The 25,642-nt window shown below is 42.0% G+C and overlaps 1 protein-coding gene across 3 annotated transcripts in view; it reads left to right on the forward strand.

Annotated features, from left to right (window-relative positions):
• Positions 1–516: 516 nt before the first annotated feature.
• TOP2A (DNA topoisomerase II alpha) overlaps positions 517–25,642 on the forward strand; it is a 33,081-nt gene continuing 7,955 nt past the window's right edge. Inside the window, exons 1-27 of one of the 3 annotated variants that reach the window (XM_058675398.1) lie at positions 517–671; positions 1,433–1,588; positions 1,799–1,889; positions 2,176–2,239; positions 5,135–5,280; positions 5,400–5,497; positions 5,698–5,910; positions 6,530–6,703; positions 6,855–6,956; positions 7,060–7,197; positions 9,887–10,025; positions 11,583–11,740; positions 12,367–12,492; positions 12,817–12,927; positions 13,082–13,187; positions 13,269–13,378; positions 13,621–13,713; positions 14,037–14,151; positions 14,251–14,372; positions 15,971–16,119; positions 18,364–18,595; positions 18,781–18,915; positions 19,035–19,235; positions 19,371–19,566; positions 23,426–23,517; positions 23,616–23,780; positions 23,912–23,995. In XM_058675398.1, the coding sequence (XP_058531381.1) occupies positions 651–671; positions 1,433–1,588; positions 1,799–1,889; positions 2,176–2,239; positions 5,135–5,280; positions 5,400–5,497; positions 5,698–5,910; positions 6,530–6,703; positions 6,855–6,956; positions 7,060–7,197; positions 9,887–10,025; positions 11,583–11,740; positions 12,367–12,492; positions 12,817–12,927; positions 13,082–13,187; positions 13,269–13,378; positions 13,621–13,713; positions 14,037–14,151; positions 14,251–14,372; positions 15,971–16,119; positions 18,364–18,595; positions 18,781–18,915; positions 19,035–19,235; positions 19,371–19,566; positions 23,426–23,517; positions 23,616–23,780; positions 23,912–23,995 (3,537 nt within the window). In that variant the 5' untranslated portion in view covers positions 517–650. Of the gene's footprint in view, positions 672–742; positions 904–950; positions 1,146–1,432; positions 1,589–1,798; positions 1,890–2,175; positions 2,240–5,134; positions 5,281–5,399; positions 5,498–5,697; positions 5,911–6,529; positions 6,704–6,854; positions 6,957–7,059; positions 7,198–9,886; positions 10,026–11,582; positions 11,741–12,366; positions 12,493–12,816; positions 12,928–13,081; positions 13,188–13,268; positions 13,379–13,620; positions 13,714–14,036; positions 14,152–14,250; positions 14,373–15,970; positions 16,120–18,363; positions 18,596–18,780; positions 18,916–19,034; positions 19,236–19,370; positions 19,567–23,425; positions 23,518–23,615; positions 23,781–23,911; positions 23,996–25,642 lie in introns of those variants that run through there. The other 2 variants (XM_058675399.1, XM_058675400.1) reach the window with 2 other exon arrangements.

Genomic DNA, 25,642 nt, shown 5'->3' on the forward strand with positions numbered 1-25,642 from the left:
TTGGTGGAGCGAGGATGGGTGGGGAGAGGGAGACGCCGCGAAGGGGTCAGGCCGAGGCAGCCACCAGAACTCGTTTAACTCAGGCTGCTGGTCCAGAAATCAAGCCTTAGAGGAATCCCCACTCGCTCGCTAGCAACTTTTATTTCAGCGTTCTGAAATAAGTTATCGGTTCCTGAGGAACAACCTCCTCCTCTGACTGAGGTAACGCACCGGCGCCTCAGGAAAACCCCGCACCGCTCCCTCAGCGCGTCTCCTCAGGGCTTTCGGCGCCGTGAGGCCAAAAGGACGCTTCTCATTGGCCAGGATCCCTTTCAGTCTCTACCATTGCGCTCCCAGAGTGCCTCAGCAGGGCCCTTAGACCCGCCTCCCTCGCCTAATTGGTTGATTCGAACACGCCCGGCCAATTTGGCCAGTCAAAGGAGGAAATAAAAGACCAGCTACGATTGGTGCTTATGGAGGGAGTCAATGAGAGCGAGGCGGCGATTGGCTTACTTGGTTTGAGCGGGCTAGAAGCTTGGTTCAAAGGAGCCTAGGCAGGTTTCCCCTAACCGCCGCGCGTCTGTGGAGGAGCGGCTCCGTCCCTATCGCCTCGTGGGCGCCCACCGGTTTGGTCGCTTTCGGGGTTCTCGAGCCTCTTGACGGCCGTCACCATGGAGGTGTCACCGCTACAGGTACAGCTCGTGAGAGGTGCCGGAGCGTGGGTGGAGCTGCCCGTGAGGGGTGTAGGCTGGCCGGCGACGACCCCGGGCGTCCATGTTCCGCGTCGACCCCCATCTCCCGGCCTGGGGTGATCGCTGCGAGGGTGAAGCCCCTTAACGGCGCTGGCAGTGAACCCGTATCGGCCACCCTGACCTCAGGGTGTTGTGCGTCGTTTTGTTGTTTCTGGGGACATTTCGCCCCGCGGTCGGTCTCTGTCACTTCGTTCCCGCCCTCTGGTTGGAAACGGGATTAGGGCTCGCCCGGCTCGGAGGGTGCAGAGCCGGGCCCAGGGTTCCCATCCCTAAGAAGCTGGCCGGCCCTCAGGGCTCAGACAGTGTCTTTCCTGAGTTCAAAACGTGGCCAACGGCTTGGCTGGCAATGCCGCCGCCAAGCTCCAGGTGCGTGCCTGGCACATCGTGGGCGCCCAGTCGCTGTCCCTGCAGCAGGTGACAGAGGTGGCCGACTAACACAGCTGCCCTAGGAAAGCGGTGTCCACATCAGATACACGTGCTGAGAGAACACAACTGTCCATTTAAAACAGCCCCCCCCCCCCCCCGGGGAAGAGGGGAAGAAGCTAACTGCCCCGAACTTGACCTTGCCAGGCTTATTCAAAACTCCAAAAACTGCACCACTAGCAACCAAAAGATTGCACATTCAGATAGAGGGTAGATACTTTTTCCTAGTTTCTGATAAGCCTAGACTTAAACAACTCTTTTTTTTTTTTAAATGGTAGCCCGTCAATGAAAATATGCAAGTGAACAAAATAAAGAAAAATGAAGATGCTAAGAAAAGACTGTCTATTGAAAGAATCTACCAGAAGAAAACGCAACTGGAACATATTTTGCTGCGTCCAGATACCTACATTGGCTCTGTAGAGTTAGTGACCCAGGTAAAACTGAGCTCACTAAAGGCATTTAACTTAGCAGTTGAAATGTGAGACTTTCCCAGGTAGATTTAAATTTCATAATGCTAAATGTAACTGGAACTGGTTTAAACTGTTGTATATAAATCCAAAAATAAATAAAAAAAGTTTCACAATGATCCTGATGGCAGAATAATAAATATAGGATAAAAAGCACTCATTTTCTTTGCCTTCTAGCAAATGTGGGTATATGATGAAGATGTTGGTATGAACTACAGGGAAGTCACTTTTGTTCCTGGTCTGTACAAAATCTTTGATGAGATTCTTGGTGAGTAGCAACTGTGCTGGTCACATCCTTCTCTGAAGCGCTGTGCCTTCCCCGCCCTCTGTGATCTGAGCACCTGTCATTTCAAACCATTAACAGGGGCAGTCTTCTGAAGTCCAGAAACCTGTTTCCTAGAAAAGGCACTAAGAATAAAACTTGGAAAATTTCACTTTATTAATGCTAATCCTATGCTATTTGGGAAATTGTGGGGGATTTTCCTATATTAAAAAAAAATGTTTCTTTAAAATGCTTCAATTTCTTACAGATGTATATCTTACTTTTCTTTCAGTTAATGCTGCGGACAACAAACAAAGGGACCCAAAGATGTCGTGCATCAGAGTCACAATTGATCCGTATGTTGCTTGCTTGATTTTTTTGTTATATCCTATTGTTAGTTACATCAACTTTGGTAAAAACCTATGATATTCACTACATAAACCCAACAATTGTCAATATTTTTCCATGTCTGTCGCATCTGTTTTTCCCTGAGTCATTTCAAAGTAAAGACATTAGAACACTTAATGCAGAACTCTCACAGTTAGCATCTATAAAAATTGCTGTATTTTAGGGCCCAGCACAGTAGCCTAGCAGCTAAAGTCCTCGCCTGCCACTTGCCGGGATCCCATGCGGACACCAGTTCTAATCCCGGAGATGGGCCTGGCATGGTAGCCGAGTGGCTAAAGTCCTTGCTTTCTAAGCACCGGGATCCCATATGGGCGCTGGTTCTAATCCTGGAGGTTCCGCTTCCCATCCAGCTCCCTGCTTATAACCTGGGAAGGCAGTCGAGGATGACTCTAAGTCTTGGGACCCTGCACCCACATTGGAGACCCAGAAGAGGCTCCGGGATCCTGGCTTCTGATTGGCACAGCTCTGGCTGTTGCAGTCACCTGAGTGAATCCACGGACAGAAGATACTCCTCTCTGTAAATCTACCTTTCCAATAAAAATAAATAAATCTTTAAAAAAAAATCCCGGTGATCCTGCTTCCCATTCAGCTCCCTGCTTGTGGCCTAGAAAAGCAATTGAGGATGGCCCAAAGCCTTGGGACCCTGCATCCTCTTGGGAGACCAGGAAGAGGCTATGGGTTCCTGGCTTCAGATTGGCTTAGCTCCTGCTCTGGCGGCCACTTGGGGAGTCGATCAGCAGACAGAAGATCTCCATCTCGGACTTTCCTCCTCTTTGACTTTCCGATAAAAAAATAAAGTAAATGTTAAAGGGAAAGTCGGAGCAGGAGAGACTGAGAGGAAGATCCTCCATCCTTTGATTCACTCCCCAAGTGGCCGCAACAGCCAGAGCTGAGCCGATCTGAAGCCAGGAGCCAGGAGTTTCTTCTGGGTCTCCCACGTGGGTACAGGATCCCAAGGCCCTGAGCTGTCCTCCACTCCTTTCCCAGGCCACAAGCAGGGAGCTGGATGGGAGGTGGGGCGGCTGGGATTAAAACCAGCGCCCACCTAGGATCCTGGCATGTGCAAGGTGAGAACTTTAGCCACTAGGCTACTGCGCTGGGCCCTCAATTTTTTTTTTAATAACTGTATTTTGGATGTTTCTAACTTTATCACGATGGTATTCAAATAAGCCAGCAGGTGGGAGTAGAGAATATTCTGATCTCACATCTCTTTGTGAATCTTCAGAGTATTGGTGTCACCTCTTAATAGCTTACTCAGTTACGACATGAACTATACTAGTGACTCTTTTGCTGGTGTATGTAAGGACTCAGTATCATGAGTTCAAAAATATCGGGCTACTTTTAACCTTATTTATTGATAAGGTTAGGTAGTATTTAGAATAAGAACCATAGCATGTGTCTAGTTGTAGCTAAAATATATTATCTTAAATTTTTATTTATTTGGAAGAGAGAAGCAAAGACTGCTTTTCCACATGTTGGTTCACTCCCCAAAATGCTGTACGAGATCCTGGAAGCTTCTTCCATGTCTCCCATGTGAGTGCACTGGCCCAACCACTTAGACAATCTCTGCCTTCCTTGAACATGGGGGCTCAGCACCATAGCATAACATGCTAAGCCTCTACCTGTAAAGCCAGCATACCATATAGGTGCCAGGTTGACTCCTGGAGGCTCCACTTCTGATCTTGTTTTCTATTAATGGCCGGGGAAGGCAGAGGAGGAGGACCCAAATCTTTGATCCCCAGCACCCAGGAAGACCTGGAAGAAACTAGGAGCTTCCAACCAGCTTAGTTCTGATTGCTGTAGCCAATTGGGGGTGAACTAGCAAGACTTTTTGTCTCTTGGTAACTCTGCCTTTCAAATAGAAATAAATCTTAAAAAAAAAAAAAAAAAAAGAATTGGAGGGTTCGGTACAGTAGTGTAGCAGTTAAAGTTCTCCCCGTGCACGTACCAGGATCCCATATGGGTGCTGGTTCTAATCCCAGCAGCCCCACTTCCCTGTTTGTGGCCTGGCAAAGCAGTCGAGAACGGACCAAAGCCTTGGGACCCTTCACCCATGTGGGAGACCTGGGAGAGCTCCTGGCTTCGGATCAGCACAGCTCCAGCCATTGTGGTCACTTGGGGAGTGAATCATCACATGGAAGATCTTCCTCTCTGTCTTGCCTCTTCTCTGTATATCTGCCTTTTCAATAAAAATAAGTAAATCTTAAAAAAAAAAAGTTGGAGCAGCAGGTGAACCAGTGCCCAAAAAGGATGCCAGCATTGAAAGGTGGAGGCTTAAAACATTATGCCACAATGCCAGCCCTAAAATACATTCTAAAAATTAGCTAAAAATAACCAAGAAGTAAGGCCAAATGAATTTTCAGCACTTCGTTGGTGAACAGACCATTTTATTATCAGTAATGTGTATCATGTTTTCCCAGTTTATATTTGTTTTGGGATGCGCTTTGTTGAGTGAGAAAGCTAAAGGAACTGAAGAGTCATAAATAATGCCCTTAAAAAGTACAGGATGACATTGTTTCCAAGTTTGTTCTTTTCTTTCCACTGGGCATAGATCTTTTCCCTTTGTTTATACTAACATTTTAAAATCACATCGTTTTTCAATGTTATCAGTGACTATCAGCTGGAAAAGTTTTTTTTCTTTGCTGCTATTTTAACAGTATCAGAAACTAATACCTGAATGGTGGGAAAAATTGTTCATGATAAATTTTAGAAGGTACTGTAAATAAAGTCAAAGAAATTTGCCTTATGAATTTATTTTTGAAATAATATTTAAGTGGCTTTTAAATGTTAAGCATTACTGTAACATTTGTTTTACAATAAAAATTTTTATCTTCTTTGCCTAGAGAAAACAATTTAATTAGCATATGGAATAATGGCAAAGGTATTCCTGTTGTTGAACACAAAGTTGAGAAGATGTATGTTCCAGCTCTCATATTTGGACAGCTCCTAACTTCTAGTAACTATGATGATGATGAAAAGAAAGTGACAGGTAGAGTATTGATATTTGTTGCTGTGTCATGAGGGTTAAAAATATGGGACTGTCATTTAAAAATAAAACTTTCACTGAGATAATAACAATGAAATGGTGTTTCGTATTTATCTGCCTAGGTGGTCGAAACGGCTATGGAGCCAAATTGTGTAACATATTCAGTACCAAATTTACTGTGGAAACAGCTAGCAGAGAATACAAGAAAATGTTTAAACAGGTAAGTAAATTGGAATCTTGTGTTTGGTTAGAGATTATAATTTTATTGTTTATAATAACAGTTGGTTCAGCTGAATCATTTATAAGCTGTTAAATAGTGGGAAATTATTGGATTATTTTCTAGGACTCATATGTTGTGTTACTCAATAGTTGTTTATTGAAATGACTAGGATTTTTGATTGTTCCTATTCTTCACTTCAGACGTGGATGGATAACATGGGAAGAGCTGGTGAAATGGAACTCAAGTCCTTTAGTGGAGAAGATTATACATGTATCACCTTCCAGCCTGATTTGTCCAAGTTTAAAATGCAAAGCCTGGACAAAGATATCGTTGCCCTGATGGTTAGAAGAGCATATGATATTGCTGGGTCCACTAAAGATGTCAAAGTCTTCCTTAATGGAAATAGGCTACCAGTAAGTATTTTTCCTAAGGTGTTAAAAGGACTTTGATCATTGTTAAATGCATTTTTTCTTTTTCTTTTTTTTTTTTAAGATTTATTTATTTTTATTGGAAAGTCAGAATTACAGAGAGAAAGATTTCCCATCCACTGGTTCTCTCCCCACGTGAACACAATCAATGATCAGAGCTGAGCCTATCCGAAAGCCTCCAGGAACTTCTTCCTGGTCTTCCATGCAGGGTCCCCAGGCTTTGGGCCGTCCTCCACTGCTTTCCCAAGCCACAAGCTGGAAGGGAAGGGGAGCAGCCAGGACAAGGCTAGAACTTTAGCTAGCCACTAGGCTACTGTGCCAGGCCCTAACCCCTGTGCTTTTCTTACTGTGTCACAAATATGTACCTAAAAAGAAAGTGGTGAAAAAAACAAAGTGGTATATCACATTTTTTAAATCGGCTCATTTGAACTTAGGAAAATAATTTTTTTTTCAATAAAACAGCTAGAATACTTTTTTATTCCCTTCTTTAATGACCACTGTCTTATGCCCATCATTGAGCGTTATTTCATTAGTTTTGAAAAATCTTTATAGACCGTTATTGACTCTATTTTCAATAACTTTATTACTTTTAATTCCCATTCAGATAAAAGGATTCCGTAGCTATGTGGATATGTATTTGAAGGATAAGGTAGATGAAACTGGCAACCCACTGAAAGTCATACATGAGCAAGTAAACCACAGATGGGAAGTGTGTCTGACAATGAGTGAAAAAGGCTTCCAGCAAATTAGCTTTGTCAACAGCATTGCTACTTCCAAGGTAATTTTAGAAGTGTTCTTGTTGCTTTTAATATAAAATGGATTTGACCATCTGGCTACCTCAATATAAAGGAATCTAAATTAGCTTTCTTTAATTGTTTGATTACAATGTTGAGGATACTGAGTTTTAGTCTGGTACATTTCTCCATTAGGGTGGCAGACATGTCGATTACGTAGCCGATCAGATTGTGACAAAACTTGCTGATGTTGTAAAGAAGAAGAACAAAGGCGGTGTTGCGGTCAAAGCACATCAGGTACGGTGTCTTGGCACTTTCCTCTTTCCAAAGTCAAGGAGCAGAATAGCTGTAAATAGAACATAACTACATTTGTAGTAACTATGTCGTCTTTTCATTGCAGGTGAAAAACCACATGTGGATTTTTGTGAATGCCTTAATTGAAAACCCAACCTTTGACTCGCAGACAAAAGAAAACATGACTTTACAAGCCAAGAGCTTCGGATCAACATGCCCATTGAGTGAAAAATTCATGAAAGCTGTGAGTACTTAGAGAAAATAAAAATAGAAGCACCTTGCTCTTTTTTTCCATTGCTCTTCTCTGCAGAAACAAAGATTCCTCCCACACAAAACATCTGCACATGAAAAAGAAAAAACAAAGCAAACTTCACTGGCTTTACCAAGGCCTTAATTACCATCTATAAGCCTGCATTTCCCAATTACCAAAACCATTCAATTTATGTCACTTTTTAGTTAATCTGATTACTTACCAAAGACTTTCATTTTTTTTTTAAGACTTATTTTTATTTGAAAGGCAGATTTACAGAGAGAGAAACAGAGATTTTCTTTTTTTTTCTTTTTTTTTTTGCATTTCTTTTTTTTTTATTATTTTATTTGACAATCTTTACATAGTTAATTACGGTAAAAAGGTTCAGGGGCTATAGGGAAATGGGTAAGACTATTATGTCCATCTTGTTTCCTTCTTGTATCTGAGGTAAAGGGGGATGTTGAGGGAGAAGCCCCACCCAGTTTCCCACCCACTCCAGGTCCCTGATGTGGGGCATGCTCTGAGATACTTGCTCAAATGGTTTTAATAGTTCACCAGTCATGAATAGCTGCCAGTTTCGCCACTTCCAGCACGATGAGGTCGTTAAAGAATCCACTGATTGACATAGTCCATCATAGAGTCTTCATTTGCCCAGTATTTCGCTGCCAACATATAGCTGAGATGGTTGATGGACTTGTTCTGTCTTCTGTCTTTTCTTGGCTAAGGTTCTGAGTCCAGCAGTTCAATTGGGGAGATCCCCAAAGAAACTTTGAGGTATTCCCAGACCAGATTCTTGTATGTTCTAGCAAGCACAGGGTCCGGCATAGTCCATCGCCACGATCGGCTGGTGGTTGCAATTGCTGGGTTGGTTCTGTTTTCATTCCCGACTTCCACTGGAACCAATGGGTGTTGCAGTCCAGCCTGGTTCTGCCCAGCACATACTCGGCCCTCACATAAACCAGTGGGAGCTGCAGCCTAGTCAGAGTGACCCATAGTAACCCCCACCAGGCCCGCCCCCTACCCTGGTTTGCCAGTATGTGTAGCAGACTAGTCCAGTCTGTCCCACATCCCGTTTGGCTCTCGTACATGTCAATGGATATTGAAGCTTAGTTCCATCTAACCAGCTCCACTATCCAGCCCTCACGGATGTTGTTGAGTGCCTCTCTGTCTAGCCACACCAGCCCTTGTCCTAGTTTCTATCTAGATTTTCTATCCCTTGTTTCACTCCCCAAATGGCCACAACAGCTGAAGCTGAGTCAGTCTAAAGCCAGGAGCTCCCCTCAGGTCTCCCACATGTGTGCAGGGTCCCAAGGCTCTGGGCCATCCTCCACTGCAGGGAGCTGGATGGGAAGTAGAACAGGGACAAAAACTGACCCCTACATGGGATCCTGGCACATGCAGGTGGAGGATTAGCCAATTGAGCCATCACACTGGGTCCTCAGAATTTTCATTTAAAAGTTTAACGTTATTCTCCGTCAAGATATGCAAAATTGGATCGGTAAGATTTCTCTCTGTATAACTCGCCTTTCAAATAAATGAATGCTTTTTAAAAAAGTTCAAGTGAATAAGAACTATCTCTTAGGTACTTTAGTAACCTTCTACTATTATCCCTTCTTAATTACTATAATCGATTCTTAACCTTCAGTCCTTTGCAATGATTTTTTTCTAAAGATTTATTAACTTTATTGCAAAGTCAGATATATAGAGAGAGGAGGAGACACAGAGAGCAATACCTTCTGTCCGATGATTCACTCCCCAAGTGAGCACAAAGGCCAATGCTGAAGCCAGGAGCTTCTTCCGGGTCTCCCACACAGATGCAGGGTCCCCAGGCTTTGAGCAGTCCTCCACTGCTTTCCCAGGCCACAAGCAGGTAGCTGGATGGGAAGTGGAGCTGCCAGGATTAGACCCAGCGCCCATATGGGATCCCGACGCACTCAAGGTGAGGACTTTAGCCACTAGGCCACAGCATCGGGCCCACAATGATCTTGAGTGACCTCTTTTTCATTGAAGTATTTCATCTGTATGAAATAGATCTCTGTCCACTAGTGTACTCCCCAAATTCCCAAAACAGTCGGTTTGGCCAGGCCAAAGCCAGGAACCCGGTATCCATCCACTTGACCCAAGCACATGATTTGCCATTTAATACTTCCCAGGAAGCCAATTTGGAAGCTAGGTATCCAGGACTCACACACGACACCCTCATAAAAGATGTGGGTGTCGTAAGCAGTAATTTCACCTGTTCCGCCACAAAGTCAACTTCTGAGTGATCATTTTGTGGTATAAAGCACACGTTTGAACTCTTCTGATGACTTCTACTCAGGAAAGTCCTTTTCCCCCTTCGTTCAGTTGTATTGTTTAGCAAACTTCACCTAATCATGATATTCATCACACTTAGAATCATTTTACTTTTTTCTCATTTTGTCTTAAAGTATAGGACAAGGACCATGTCTAATTTATTTAACCACTGTATTTCCAACAAGTAGCAAGAGTACTTAGCACAATATAAATATTATAAGTAATATCTATTGACTGAATGAACAAAAGGAACCAGCTCCCTTAACAGTGATTGTCTGATATGCCATCCCTCAACCTATCCTGCATCTTTTTAGCCTTTGCATTGCTTTTGTTTTTATGGGGCCTTACTTGTGTTCTAGATTTTTAACGTAATCCTTCTCGTTTCTAGGCAATGGGCTGTGGTATTGTAGAAAGCATACTGAATTGGGTGAAATTTAAGGCTCAAGTCCAGTTAAACAAGAAGTGTTCAGCTGTTAAACATAACAGAATCAAGGGAATTCCCAAGCTGGATGATGCCAATGATGCAGGTACCTATTCCAAACTTTCCCACATTTTAAAGCTTGCAATTTAGTTGTTTTATATGTTAACAGCATAGCAGGGATATTTTCCTCTTGAACAGAATAACTATTAAAGATAAACCAGTTCTCATTTGCTGAACATTTATTAGGTAATTTCCAAGTATAAGCTATTTTAAATAATGTTAATACTTAATTTGAGTCAAACAGAAAAATTCTGATGTAGCACACCACTGCCTAACAACTATTGCTAGTATATGATAAGCGAATGCTTAGAATGGGTGCTGTGGCACAGTGGGTCTCCCACATCCCATTGCGGAGTGCCTGGTTTGAGTCCCAGCTAGTGACTGTGCTTCCAGCCTAGCTCCCTGTTCCTGTACCCGGGAGGCTGAAAGTGAAGACTCAGATGCTGAGTCCCTTCCACCCACGCGGGAGACCTAGATGAAGTTCCGGACTTCCAGTTACATTTACATATTAGGCACAGTGAGATATTAACAGCAATAATTAGTAGTCATATCATATACTATAATAAAAAATATACAAATGAGGGGCTTTTCTCTCAAAGTAGTTTATTGTACGATAGTCACACCCTTCTTGTGACAATGTGAGATGATGCAGTGTTAACATATGAAATGAAGTCAATGACGAGCATTGTAACTAGGTTGCTTGATTATAAGCACTGCAATACTGCAGTCAGCCATCCAATAACCAAAATAGACAACTACTAAATGACTAAAGCACAGGTTACATGTATGGCATAGTTACATTAGACAAAAGAATGAATCATGTGCCAGGCAGGATAGAGTGGAATGGCTAAAAATTTCATTATGCCACTCCAAACACTGCACAATTTAAAATTTATAAAGTGGGGCTAACGTTATAGCATAGCAGGTAAGGCCATTATTGCCTGCAGCGCCAGCATCCCTTATGGACTCTAGTTCAAGTCCATTTCTAATCCAGCTTCCTGCTCATCCTGGGAAAAGCAGGGAAAGTTGGACCAGGTACTTGTTTTTGGTTTTTGGTTTGTTTCTTAAGAAAAACTTAGAGTGTTCATTTCTGCAATTTTCCCATCTATTTTTCTACCATCATTGACCACTAATAACTAAAACCAGAAAGTAAAACTGCAGATAGATGACTGCTGTGAACATTTGGAAGTTCCGAGACACACAGAAAAACTCCTCTGTAGTTGACTCATCCAGTGCCCACAATGGCCCCAGCGGAGCTGGGGACGGACACTGAACCCAGGTGTCCCACATGAGGGACAGGAACCCAAGCATGTGAATGCCACTGCTTTGCAAAGTCTGCATTAGGAAGCAGCTGGAACTAGCAGTGGAGAAACAGCAAATATACCCGGGGATTTTGATATGGGCTACAGGTATTTTAACCTTTAGGTCAAACACTCACTCCAATATTTTAACGTTTTTATGAACTTTGACTAAAATATATCTTTAACAGCAGTGTTAAATGGCCAGCTTGCATTTTGGAAATCACTTGTTTTACCAACCAGCCTGTTAGTAACACATGCGATTTATATTTGAGGTTGAACTAACTGCTATGTTATTATTTCAGGGAGCCGAAACTCTGCTGAGTGTACACTTATCCTGACTGAGGGAGACTCAGCCAAAACTTTAGCTGTTTCAGGCCTTGGTGTTGTTGGTAGAGACAAATATGGGGTCTTCCCTCTTAGAGGAAAAATACTCAATGTTCGAGAAGCTTCTCATAAGCAGGTAAAATATAAAACTTTCTAGAATCTAAATCTAAAATTACATGCTTAATTTTGCTCCCTCATTGGTACTTTAACTTTAAAAATAATTTTAGATAACTTATTAAGAAAAAATTTTTTTTTGTTTTTAAGATTTATTTATTTTTATTACAAAGTCAGATATACAGAGAGGAGGAGAGACAGAAAGATCTCCATCCATTGCTTCTCTCCCCAAGTGGCCACAAGGGCCAGAACTGAACCAATCCAAAGCCGGGAGCCAGGAGCTTCTTCCAGGTCTCACACACGGGTGCAGGATCCCAAGGCTTTGGTCCGTTCTCAGTGCTTTCCCAGGCCACAAACAGGGAGCTGGATGGGAAGTGAAGCAACTGAGATTAGAACTGGCAGCCACAGGGGATCCCAGCACATGCAAGGCGAGGACTTTAACCACAAGGCTACCACACCAGGCCCCAAAAATTGGGTTTTTATTAGAACATTGTAGCATGTCCTAATAGATCTTTCTTACTAACTAAATTATCAGTCAATAATTCAAAATATTGAGGCTCAAAAAAATCCAAGTGACATATGCTGTTATTTTTTTTGTTCTTTTCAAATTTATTAAGTTATTATTTGGGGAATACATGTCCATTTCAGATTATGGAAAATGCTGAAATTAACAATATTATCAAGATTGTGGGTCTTCAGTACAAGAAAAACTATGAAGATGAAGATTCATTAAAGACTCTTCGCTATGGAAAGATAATGATTATGACGGATCAGGTCAGATGTGTTATAAAGTATTTTAGATTTTATACTCAACTAAACATATCTTATTTTCTTATTGTTTCATCTCATTGCTTTCCTGCTATAAGAAGTTACTTAAGTAGCTGTGCTCTAATCAACATCTAATCAGATATTATATCATATGTAAAATAAATATGCAGATTAGATTGAATCCAGATTTGGACAGCTCTTATTTAAGTTACTTGATTTTTAAAAAGTATTCTCATAGAAAAACAATGGAGAAATCGCCAGCAATTCAGTTATAATTTTGTTTAGTTTCTAAAAAATTATTTTGTGCTTTAACTTTCTAAATATTTCTAGGACCAAGACGGTTCCCATATCAAAGGCTTGCTGATTAATTTTATCCATCACAACTGGCCTTCTCTTCTGCGACATCGTTTTCTGGAGGAATTTATCACTCCTATTGTAAAGGTATGCTGATTTCTGAGGTACTAAAGGGAATATTTTAAGGACCTTTTCTTCAAACCTGGTGTGCATACAGCTCATTCATACTTCTGGTTTTGTGGGGTGGTCTGCAAGGGACTCCACAGTGTACAAGGCCACATCAGTGTGTTCTTTATTACAGGTGTCTAAAAACAAGCAAGAATTGGCATTCTACAGCCTTCCTGAATTTGAAGAATGGAAGAGTTCTACTCCAAATCATAAAAAGTGGAAAGTCAAGTATTACAAAGGTTTGTAATGAAACTATGTAAAAATGCTCGGTTGGTTGTATACCATTGTGCAACGTTATATGAGTATTCTTCACTTTGCAGGTTTGGGTACTAGCACATCAAAGGAAGCTAAAGAATACTTTGCAGATATGAAGAGACATCGTATCCAATTCAAGTACTCTGGCCCTGAGGATGATGCTGCTATTAGCCTTGTGAGTTTATGATTTATGTGTACTTTCTCAATTTAGAAGTCACTGCTTTAGCTATTCAGTTGAAACATGTAAGTTTTTATCTATGAGTGTTGTAAAATAGATTATTTCCAATAAGTATATTCCATAGAGGGAATCAGATTATTTTAGGTAATAGTATTTTTAGTTTTGGTTGTATGTTTTTTTTGAGAGAAATTTTAGAACCTATTAGTGCCATTGACATATTTTTCTTGTCTAATTTGTAGGCCTTTAGCAAAAAACAAATAGATGATCGGAAGGAATGGTTAACTCATTTCATGGAGGATAGAAGACAGCGAAAGTTACTTGGCCTTCCTGAGGTAAGTATTTTAAATCTGTCCCACAAAATGCACCATTGAAACATTTTAGGATTGATACTAAAGCAAATTAAACTAACTGAATAGTTATTTCAGTAAAAATTTAGTATAATAGGTAACTATGTAAATTTTTTTTATTTCCACTGCTGTGTGAATGTATGGAGGCCTAAGACAATTTACAACAATTAAATTTAGGTCTTTTCAAAAAATAAAATACTTCCATGTAATTTATATATTTTTGTTTGTTTTTTATATTATATTGGTTTGGTGTTTATCGAGACCTTTTTTTAGACTATGTAATGTAATATTTACCTTTTTTCCCTCAGGATTACTTGTATGGACAAAGTACAACATATCTGACATACAATGACTTCATAAACAAAGAACTGATTCTTTTCTCTAATTCTGATAATGAGAGATCTATTCCATCTATGGTAGACGGTAAGTCCAAATTTGTTGGCCTAATTTTATTGTAAAGTAGAAACCAGTGCCCGGAAATGGCTATGTAGAGAATACCATTTGCTCTGCTTCATTTTACAGGTTTGAAACCGGGCCAGAGAAAGGTTTTGTTTACTTGTTTCAAACGGAATGACAAGCGAGAAGTGAAGGTTGCCCAGTTAGCTGGGTCAGTGGCAGAAATGTCCTCTTACCATCATGGTGAGGTAAAGTAACAATCCAGATTGTTAAAAAGGATTATAGCCGAGATCTGCAAAATCCAAATGTGCTTGGCAGAAATGTTGACTGCTATATCCATAGTATATAACAGTTTGGTAAGATTTACCAAACTGTAAAATGTGCTTGCTTTTTGATCTAACAGTTGTATTTCTATAAATAATATTTCCTACAAGAATAACCTTAAGTCTGCCAAGTATTTAAAGATATTTAATGATGCTAATTATAACATCATGATGTCAAAATTTGAGTTCCAAAGTATTCATTGACTTGAAAAATTGTTACACTACAGTGTGACATGTGCTTGCCTGGAAGCTATGACCTACCAAATGTGAGTGTGCACTGCAGAGTGCCCGGGGTCTGCTGTCAGAGGGGAAAAGCAGAGACAGCTTTATTTGTTTGAAATTTAGAGTTACAAAGAAAGAGATCTTCCATCTGCTGATTGACTCCACAAATGGCTACCACAGCCAAAAGTAAGCCAAGGCAAAGCCAGAAATCTGAAACTTCATCTGGTATCCCATGTGAGTGCAGGGCCCATGTATTTGGGCCACGTTTTGACCTGCTTTTCCAGGTGCGCTAACAGCAGTGGAGCAGCCCACACATAAGGGATGCTGGCATCAAAGGCAGCAGCTTAACGTACTATACTGCAGTGCCAGCCCCCAAGGCAGAATTCTTAGAGCAAATGTCTAAAAAGACAAACTCCAAATTTTTTATCATCTTTGACCCAGGAAAGAGCGACGTTTTATATCTGACTTGCTTAAACTTTACATTTTATTTCTTTTGTATTTTGTGACTGAATTGCTTTTTCTCAGTTATTATGTGAAATAGTTTTAAAGAATTAGATGACCTGTAAGTTTCTAACATAATGATTATCTTGTTGCTTTACATTAAAATATAATGTGGATTCAGTAAATATTCACCCAACAGACATTTATTGTCTACTTTGTACAGTATATACATGAATAGTATGTTCTGTCTTCAAATAGAATCACAATGTCGTCAGATGGCCACCACACACTATTGTAGGATAAAAGATAAATGCTAGAATAGAAGTAAGCAGTGTTTTAGCACAAAAATGAAAAGGTTTCACTTTGCTAAGGAACCATGTAAATTAAGTTCACTTAATATATCAATTATTGGAAGGTGAGAGCCCTGGATTTGGAACCGGAAGTCTTGAATTTAGGTACTACTTCTGCCATCTGTTATCTAAACTCATAGAACCTTACAGAGTTGTAGTAACTCTGGGGCTGATGTTATGACCTAAAAGCCTCTACCTGAGTAGACACTGAAATCTTGTACGGGTTCCAGCTCAAGTCCTAGCTGCTCCACAGCTGATCCAGTACCTGCTAGTATGCCTGGGAAAGCAGCAGAGGATGGTCCAAGTGCTTGGGCCCTGCATCCATGTGGGAGAGCCAGAGGGAGCTTCAGGTCCCACCAACAGATGGAAGATTTCTTCTCTCTCTGACTTTCAAATTAAAACATGAATCTTTAAAAAAAAAAAAAAAAGAATCATAGTAAAACTTAAACATAATTACTGTGTATTACATAGAATCTACAAGGTGAGATTAACAAATCTTTTTCTTTCTAGATGTCATTAATGATGACCATTATTAATTTGGCTCAGAATTTTGTGGGTAGCAACAATCTGAACCTCTTGCAGCCCATTGGTCAGTTTGGTACCAGGCTGCATGGTGGCAAGGATTCTGCCAGTCCTCGATACATCTTCACAATGCTTAGGTGAGTGCACTTCTTGAACTTCTAGTAGATTGCCATTTCCAGTTTGAAAACAATACGAGGCTAAAAATATAAAAATGAATTATAAAATGGTGGCATCTAGTGGTCCAAGGTTAAGGGTGCTGTTATAACTATTTTATAATGCACAGGAAAACCTCACGTAGAATTATCCTGCTGGGGTGGGTGTTATGGTATGCCCTGGGAGGCAGCAGGTGAAGGTGAAGGCATGGGGCACTGTCACCCTGTGGAAGACCTGGGTGCAATTCCTGACTCCTGCCTTTGTCCTGGACCAGCCCTACCTGCTATGGCCATTTGGGAAGTGAAACAACATGAAAGTTTCTCTCCCTCTCTTTTCAATAAAAGCCAAGAATAAGAATTATCCAGCTTTTTAAAAAAAAAAAAAAATTACCCAGATCAAACTGTCAATATTGCCAAGGTTATAAAACTAATACAGAGTTTTGGTCTGAAATGATGTCCTCAATTCTTAATATCATAATTGAAATTTACCTCCAGGGTCCAGTGCAATTACTCAGTGGCTAAATCCTCACCTTGTACACACCAGGATCCCATATGGGCACTGGTTTGTGTCCTGGCTGCTCCACTTCCCTTCTTTCTCCCTGCATGTGGCCTGAGACGATAGTGGAGGATATCCCGAAGCCTTGGAATCTTGAGCCTGCATGGGAGACCCAGAGGAAGCTCCTGGCTCGTGGCTCCAGAGAGCCTCAGTTGATGAAGGCCTCCATCATCAGATCTCTTTTCACTGCCTAGAGTCAATTTCCACATGATCTCACATCTAGGCTCATACCTTCAAATATATCCTGAACTATAAATGGTTGCATCTGTAACTTGAATGCTTTTCCTAATGCTTGCATCCAGTTTATCAGTAAACTCTATAGTCTCTGAATTAAAAAGTAAAACAACTGGGACCAGCAAGGTGACATAACAGGACAATTCTCTGCCTGTGGCACTGGCATCTCACATGGGCACCAGTACAAGTCCTGGCTGTTCCACATCCAATCCATCTCCCTGCTTATGGCCTGGAAAGCAGCAGCAGATCACCCAAGTACTTAGGCCCCTGCACACATGTGGGGAACCCGGAGAGAAGCTGCTGGCTCCTGGCTTCAGGTCAGCTCAGCTCCAATCACTGTGGCCATTTGGACAGTGAGCCAGTGGATAGAAGGTCTCTATCTAAAATCTACCTTTGAAATTAAATAAATAAATAAATAAATAAATAAATAAATAAATAAAAATACAAAACCAAAAATAATCTAACCTACTAACCTTTCTTAACAACAACTGATTAAAAAAAAAAGTCACTATGGTTCAAAACTTTCCACTTGCTTATTCAGAATAAAATCTAAAGACTTGCTAATCAGACTTATGACCTGTACCCGTTTCCCATGGGGTGGGTTGTTTTTGTTTGTTTGTGGCTGTTGTGGTTTTGGTTTTGTTTGCTTTTGTTTTTTGAGAGTATGATTTTAGTAACTTTTTTTTGAGATTTTATTTTATTTTGAAAGGCAAAGTTATAGATCTTCCGTCTTTTGGTTCACTCCCCAAATGTCTGCAATGATCAGGGCTAGGGTAGGCTGAAGCTGGGAGCCAGGAACTCCATCCATTCCTCCCCATGTTGTGAACAGGGCCATCCTCCTTAGCACTCCCAGGCACGTTAGCAGGGAGCTGGACTGCAAGTCTTGGAACCAGGACTCAAACGGTTTCACATGGGATGAGATGCCAGCATTGTGGGTGACCACTTGAATCTGTTGCACCATAACACCAAGTCTCCCCATATCTTCTGAGTCTTCCTCATACCTCTCTACTCCAACCACACTGGCCTTCGCCTGTCCTCAAGCATGCCACACCCATACCTTCCCAAAGGCTTTTTACTTACTGCTCTCTCTGCCTGAAGCACCTTCCCCAGAGAGTCACCTGGCTCAATCTGTTTCTTCCTTGTGTTCACGTGTTATCCCATCAGAAAGGGTTCAAGTTCCCTTACTACCCGTTTCATCATACTTTACTACTTTTATCTTTTTTTTTATTGGCATTTACACACCACCTTACAAAATAGTGTGTTCATTTTCCTTCTCCCTTCTTGAGAACTGAGACTCTGTCCCAGTGTCTAGCATACAGAAAGTATTTGTACCAGTTAAAAAGTAAAGCCAAGATAATTTTGCTGTGTAAGTATGAGATGACATGTCCTTTCCATGGAAGTGAAGTGCTTGTAAAATAACATTCTTTTGCTTTCTTTAGTCCTTTGGCTCGGTTATTATTTCCACCAAAAGATGATCATACATTAAGATTTCTGTATGATGACAACCAGCGAGTTGAGCCTGAATGGTACATTCCCATTATACCCATGGTGTTGATAAATGGAGCGGAAGGAATTGGTACTGGGTGGTCCTGCAAAATCCCCAACTTTGACATTCGTGAAGTTGTGAATAACATCAGACGTTTAATGGATGGAGAAGAACCTTTGCCAATGGTAACTATTGGGTGCTGAAGGGGTTCTTGGTTTTCTTCTACTTCAATTGCATAAGCTATCTGATTAAAAAGGTTGCAAATAGAATTTGTCTCATATTTTACAGTTTCATGTTGATCACTATTGTGGATTTTGTCTTTAGTATCGCATTTAGAAAAAATGTGTTCTTTTTTTAAATGCCCATCTAGCTTCCGAGTTACAAGAACTTCAAGGGTACTATTGAAGAGCTGGCTCCGAATCAGTATGTTATTAATGGTGAAGTAGCTATTCTTAATTCTACAACCATTGAAATCTCAGAGCTTCCCATTAGAACATGGACCCAGGTAAGTAACAATAACGTGGGTTTTGGTTTTACTTTGGTTTGAGATCAGAGGAAAACTGTCCTATTACTGTTGTCTATTCAGGAGGCTCTGTTTTAGAGAAATATTGCTTCTCTCTGTAGACGTATAAAGAACAAGTTCTAGAACCCATGTTGAATGGCACCGAGAAGACGCCCCCTCTGATAACAGACTACAGGGAATATCACACAGACACCACTGTGAGATTTGTTGTGAAGATGACTGAAGAAAAACTGGCACAGGCAGAAAGAGTTGGGTTACACAAAGTCTTCAAACTGCAAACTAGTCTCACCTGTAACTCTATGGTACGTTTTGTTTTGTGAGATATATAGCTCAATTGACATTGAAGACTAAAGTCCATCTGAAAAGGCTGCCTTGGGCCATCTTACATGGTTTACGGACCGTTCATTATTGGCTCTGATCTTATTTTCCTCTTTCAGGTGCTTTTTGACCATGTAGGCTGCTTGAAGAAATATGACACAGCGTTGGATATTCTACGAGACTTCTTTGAACTCAGACTTAAGTATTATGGCTTAAGAAAAGAATGGCTTCTGGGAATGCTTGGTGCTGAATCTGCTAAACTGAACAATCAGGCTCGTTTTATCTTAGAGAAAATAGACGGCAAAATAATCATTGGTATGTTTTTCGAACAATGACTGTCTATACTAGAACTGTGGTTATAAACATTTTTGGTGAAAGTAGCATTGGGAAGGGAGCACAAAATCTATTTGGTTTATCTTGTACAAACATTTCTTGAAATATCTACATGGCTGTTTATAGTTTCAAAGAGGTAGCTTTTCTCAGATTAAGCATCTTTTTTTTTTTTAAAGATTTATTCATTTTATTACAGCCAGATATACACAGAGGAGGAGAGACAGAGAGGAAGATCTTCCGTCCGATGATTCACTCCCCAAGTGAGCCACAACGGGCTGGTGCATGCCGATCCGAAACCAGGAACCAGGAAACTCTTCCGGGTCTCCCACGCGGGTGCAGGGTCCCAATGCATTGGGCCGTCCTCAACTGCTTTCCCAGACCACAAGCAGGGAGCTGGATGGGAAGTGGAGCTGCCGGGTTTAGAACTGGCGCCCACATGGGATTCCGGGGCATTCAATGCGAGAACTTTAGCCGCTAGGCCATGCCGCCGGGCCCCAGATTAAGCATCTTGAGAAGTCAAGATTTGGTTGCCATTTAGAAGGAAAGAGAATAAAGAGCTAGTTTACCTTGTGTAAACTGATTGATCAACAGAAGAGATAACGGGCTGGCCTTGTGGTCACCATCTGATATAGGCCTCCCATACAAACCGGTTCAAGTCTCAGCTGCTCCTCTTCCAGTCTAGCTCCCTAGTATTTTGCCTGGGAAAACAGCAGGAGATGACCCAAGTATTGGGGCCCCTTCACTCACATGAGAAACCTGGAAGAAGTTCCTGACTTCTGCCTCGCCCAGCTCTGGCTATTGTGGCTATTTGAGGAGTGAACTAGTGGGTGAGGACCCCTCTGTCTCTCTCTCTTACTCTCCAATTCTCTCTGACTCTGCCTTTCAAATAAATAAGTCTTTAATGAAAAGAAGAAATAGCAACTCTGTAAAAAAAAAAAAAGAATCATGAGAGAACTTTTATTTTTATTGGAATGGCAGATTTACAGAGAGAAGGGTATGCACAACAATTGAGAGAAAGCTCTTCTGTCTACTATCCCACTCCCCAAGTGGCCACAACAACCGGAGCTGAACCGATCCAAAGCCAGGGGCCTGGAGCTTCTTCCAGGTCTCCCATGTGGGTGCAGGGTCCCAAGGCTTTGGGCCATCCTCGAATGCTTCTCCAGGCCACAAGCAGGAAGCTGGATGGGAAGTAGAGCAACCAAGACATGAACTAGCACCCATTTGGGGTCCTGGCATATGCAAGGCAAGAATTTAGCCACTCACCCATCATGCTGGGACTGAAAGAAACTTACAAATGTCTCACATTATAATAGCACATTATGTTCTGAAGAGTTAAGTTGTAGGCTGTCTGGCTGTTTAAGAACTCCAGGGGAGGGCATTTGACCCTAGTTAAGATGCCACTGGGATACCCATATCCCAAATGAGGTTCAAGTCCTGGCTCCAGCTCTTCATTCCAGCTTTCTGCAGATGGGTCACCCTCAAACTGAAGCAGCTGGTGATGGTTCAAGTACTCCAGTCTCTGCTAACCCTGTGGGAGACCCAGAATGAGACTCAGCTTCTGACTTCAGCTTGACCCAAACCCGTCTGTTGTGGGCACTTAGGGCTTGAACCAGGAAATGAAAGATAGCCATTTCTCTGTCTCTCTGCCTTTCAAATAAATGAAAAAAAAATTTTTAAGACCTTTTTTAAAAAAGAAAAAAATTCAAACCAATTATCAGAATTTAAACGACCAGGAAGAAAACAGTTTTGACAAAAGCAAGGTCTCAAGTATAGTCACATAAGTTACTGATAATCACAGCATAATTTTCTGATGGTACACAAAAGTGTTTAACAATTCATTTTCACGTAAAATTAAAGAAATTACACGGGCATGATAGCCCCTTCACTTCATGGATAACTGTTGCTTCAGGCGAGGCTAAAATGAGTAATAGTAAATATGATTCGAGAAAATAGGTTGAACTGTAAAACATACTTCAGCTGTGACTCAGTGTTCTTTATTCTAAAAAGTGGATTAAACTTGACTCCAGAAGACATTAGAAGAGATTATAGAAAATAGAAAGAAATGCATCATGGACATTCACAGTTAAGAGCATTCACTATTTGGTTGGATGGTACAAAAGCTTACCAATATAATATTTTCTTTTAGTGGGGTTATTTTTTAATACATTTTATCATATACTAAGGTTAATTTATTCATTTCAAAGGTAGAGTTACAGGGCCCGGTGCTATAGCATAGTGGTTAAAGTTCTCACCTTGAACACTCCGGGATCCCATATGGGTGCCAGTTCTAATCCCAGCAGACCCACTTCCCATCCAGCTCCCTGGGAAAGCAGTCAAGGACTGCCCAAAGCTTTGGGACCCTGCACCCACGTGGGAAACCCAAAAGAAGCTCCTGGCTCCTGGCTTCAGATTGGCTCAGCTCCAGTCATTGCGGCCGCTTGGGGAGTGAACCATTGGATGGAAAATCTTCCTTTCTCTCTCCTCCTGCTCTCTGTATATCTGCCTTTCCAATAAAAATAAAATAAATCTTTAAAAAAAAAAAGAAGAAGAAGAAAGGTAGAGTTACAAAGGGAAGACGGGGCCTAGTGCAGTAGCCTAGCAGCTAAAGTCCTGGCCTTGAATGCACCAGGATCCCATATAGTTGCCGGTTTGTATCCTTCCCATCCAGCTCCCTGCCTGTGGCCTGGAAAAGTAGTCAAGGTTGGCCCTATGTCTTGGGACCCTGCACCCACATGGGAGACCCGGAAGAGGCTCCTGGCTCCTGGCTTCGGATCAGGGCTCAGCTCCAGCCATTGCAACCGCTTGGGAAGTGAATCAACTGGTGGAAGATCTTCCTCTCTGTCTCTCCTCCTCTCTATGTATCTGACTTTACAATAAAATCAATCTTTAAAAAAAGAGAGGAAGACAGAGATGGACCATACACTGGTTCACTCTCCAAATGACTACAGTGGCCAAGTGGGGACGATCAGGAACTGGGAGCTTCTTCTGGGTCTCCTGTGTGAGTGCAGGAGCTCAGTAACTCGGGACCTCTTTGGCTGCCTTTCTTCCCAGGCCATTAGCAGGGAGCTGGACTGTAAGTGAAGCCCCAGGGACTCGAACCAGTGCCGACAGGGGAGCTGTGCTGCAGGCAAAGGCATAGCATGCTACACCACAGCACTAGCCCCACAATCGGGTTTTAAAATAAAAACCCAAGGAATGTAATTGAGATAGAAGCTTATTAGAAATAAAGGTTTTGGGCCCAGCGGCGTGGCCTAGCGGCTTAAGTCCTTGCCTTGAAAGCCCCGGGATCCCATATGGGCACCGGTTCTAATCCCGGCAGCTCCACTTCCCATCCAGTGGCCTGGGAAAGCAGTCGAGGACGGCCCAAAGCTTTGGAACCCTGCACCCGCGTGGGAGACCCGGAAGAGTTTCCTGGTTCCGGGCGTGCACTGGCCCGTTGCAGCTCACTTGGGGAGTAAAACATCGGATGGAAAATCTTCCTCTCTGTCTCTCCTCCCCTCTGTATATCCGGCTTTCCAATAATAATAAAATCTAAAAAAAAAAAAAAGAAATAAAGGTTTTGATTCTCTTCTGTTCTTTCAAAGGTTATTAGATCACAACCTCGTATGTGGTTTGACTGCCCCCTTGTGGTAATTCGCATTTGTCAGTGCTTTAAGGAGACCTGTCTGTATTTGTATGAGAATGTTCAAATGGATGCAAGACAGTTTAATTTCTAGTTTTAATCTTCTGACTTAATGTAGTGAAATCTCATCTGTTTCTCAAAATATTTCTAGAAACTGTAATCTCTCCCTGTCACTCATGGAAAAAAACTTTTTTATTATCTTTGCTTATATTTTAATAGAAAATAAGCCTAAGAAAGAATTAATTAAAGTTCTGATCCAGAGGGGATATGACTCAGACCCTGTGAAGTCCTGGAAAGAAGCTCAGCAAAAGGTACTTTCTTGGCTGGCACCTTGTTTCCTGTTGCAGAAGACTGCATAGTGCTCTATCTTCCCTGGCCTGTTAAAGCTACATCTCGATTTACACTTCAGGTCCCAGATGAAGAAGAGAACGAAGAGAGTGACTCGGAGAAGGAGCCTGAGCAGAGTGTCTCCGCAGCAGATTCCGGGCCGACCTTCAACTACCTCCTTGACATGCCTCTTTGGTATCTGACCAAGGAGAAGAAGGATGAGCTGTGCAGACTACGGAATGAAAAAGTGAGCTGTTGATGACGTCTCGGATGCTGCATGTTACTTAATTTTGCTCTATAATAAGAGTCAAACTTGTGTGCTGCATGAAAATGCAGTTTGTATACGTACTAACTGAATTATCTGATTCTCTGATGCAGGAGCAAGAGCTGGAGACATTGAAGAAGAAGGGCCCGTCGGATTTGTGGAAGGAAGACCTGGCTGCTTTTATTGAAGAACTGGAGGTAGGAGGCTTGTAATGTCCCATGTTCAAGTTTTTATTAGTAAAACAATGTACTCTGTTAATATACTTTTGTTTTAAAAAAATATGTACTTGATTGGCAGAGCTACAGAGATCTTCCACCACCTGGCGCACTCCCTAGATGACTGCAATGGCCCGGCTGGCCCGGTATGCAGCCAGGAGCTCCATGCAGATCTCCCTCAAGCGTCACAGGGCCTTAAGTACGTGGGCCATCCTCCATGGCCTTCCCAGGCGCATCAGCAGACAGCCATGGGATTAGTGCCCACCTTGGACACCAATAAAATAACATAAAAGAACAAATTATAGGGGCCTGCTCTGTGGCATAGTAGATTTAAGCTACCATCTACAGCACCAGCATCTCTTGGGTACTGGTTTGAGTCCCAGCTGCTCCCTGTGAATACATCTGGAAAGGCAGCTGCAGATGGCCCAAGTATGTGGACCGTACTAGGAGGCGAGGCATGATCCTTGTTCCTGGCTTGGAGCTAGCCCTGTCCTGGCTGTTGTAACCACTGTGGGAGTGAATCAGCAAAAGGGAGGCTTCTCTGCCTCTGCCTCTCTGTAGCTTTTTTTTTTTTTTAAGGTTTATTTATTTTTACTTTATTTATTTATTTATTTATTTTTTAAAGATTTATTCATTTTATTACAGCCAGATATACACAGAGGAGGAGAGACAGAGAGGAAGATCTTCCATCCGATGTTTCACTCCCCAAGTGAGCCGCAACGGGCCGGTGCGTGCCGATCCGAAGCCGGGAACCTGGAACCTCTTCCAGGTCTCCCACGCGGGTGCAGGGTCCCAATGCATTGGGCCGTCCTCAACTGCTTTCCCAGGCCACAAGCAGGGAGCTGGATGGGAAGTGGAGCTGCCGGGATTAGAACCGGCACCCATATGGGATCCCAGGGCTTTCAATGCGAGAACTTTAGCTGCTAGGCCACGCCGCCAGGCCCTATTTATTTTTATTACAATGTCAGATCTACAGAGAGGAGGAGAGACAGAGAGGAAGATCTTCCATCCGATGATTCACTCCCCAAGTGAGCCGCAACGGCCGATGCTGTGCCGATTTAAAGCCAGGAACCAGGAGCTCTTCTGGGTCTCCCACATGGGTGCAGGGTCCCAAAGCTTTGGGCCGTCCTCGACTGCTTTCCCAGGCCACAAGCAGGGAGCTGGATGGGAAGCGAGGCCGCCAGGATTAGAACCGGCACCCACATGGGATCCTGGTGTGTTCAAGGCAAGGCCTTTAGCCACTAGGCCACTGTGCCGGGCCCAGCTGTTTTTTTTAATTATAATATATATATATATTTTTTAAATCACTGAATAAATGATGCCAAGAAACAAAGGGAAAGGACAGGAGTTGATTTTTGCTAAAGAAAAAGACCTATTAGAGCTAAGAAGGTAAAGATCATCATTGTGGAAGTAAGCCTGTGTCCACCTGAAAGGACAAAAGCTTGAGTATAGGACTTAAAACTTGAGTAAAGATCTCTAAATCATCTTCATCAGTTTTTAGGATAAACTGATACATTTACTGACCTTTTTTTTTTTACTATTTATCATTATATTCATTCTTATATTGGAGTTTACAGATAAAGGTATGCATTTTATTCTTAATTTCCTCTTTACCTTTAGAAAGGTTAA

The sequence above is a fragment of the Ochotona princeps genome, chromosome 17 (genome assembly GCF_030435755.1).
Source record: "Ochotona princeps isolate mOchPri1 chromosome 17, mOchPri1.hap1, whole genome shotgun sequence".
Taxonomy (NCBI): domain Eukaryota; kingdom Metazoa; phylum Chordata; class Mammalia; order Lagomorpha; family Ochotonidae; genus Ochotona; species Ochotona princeps.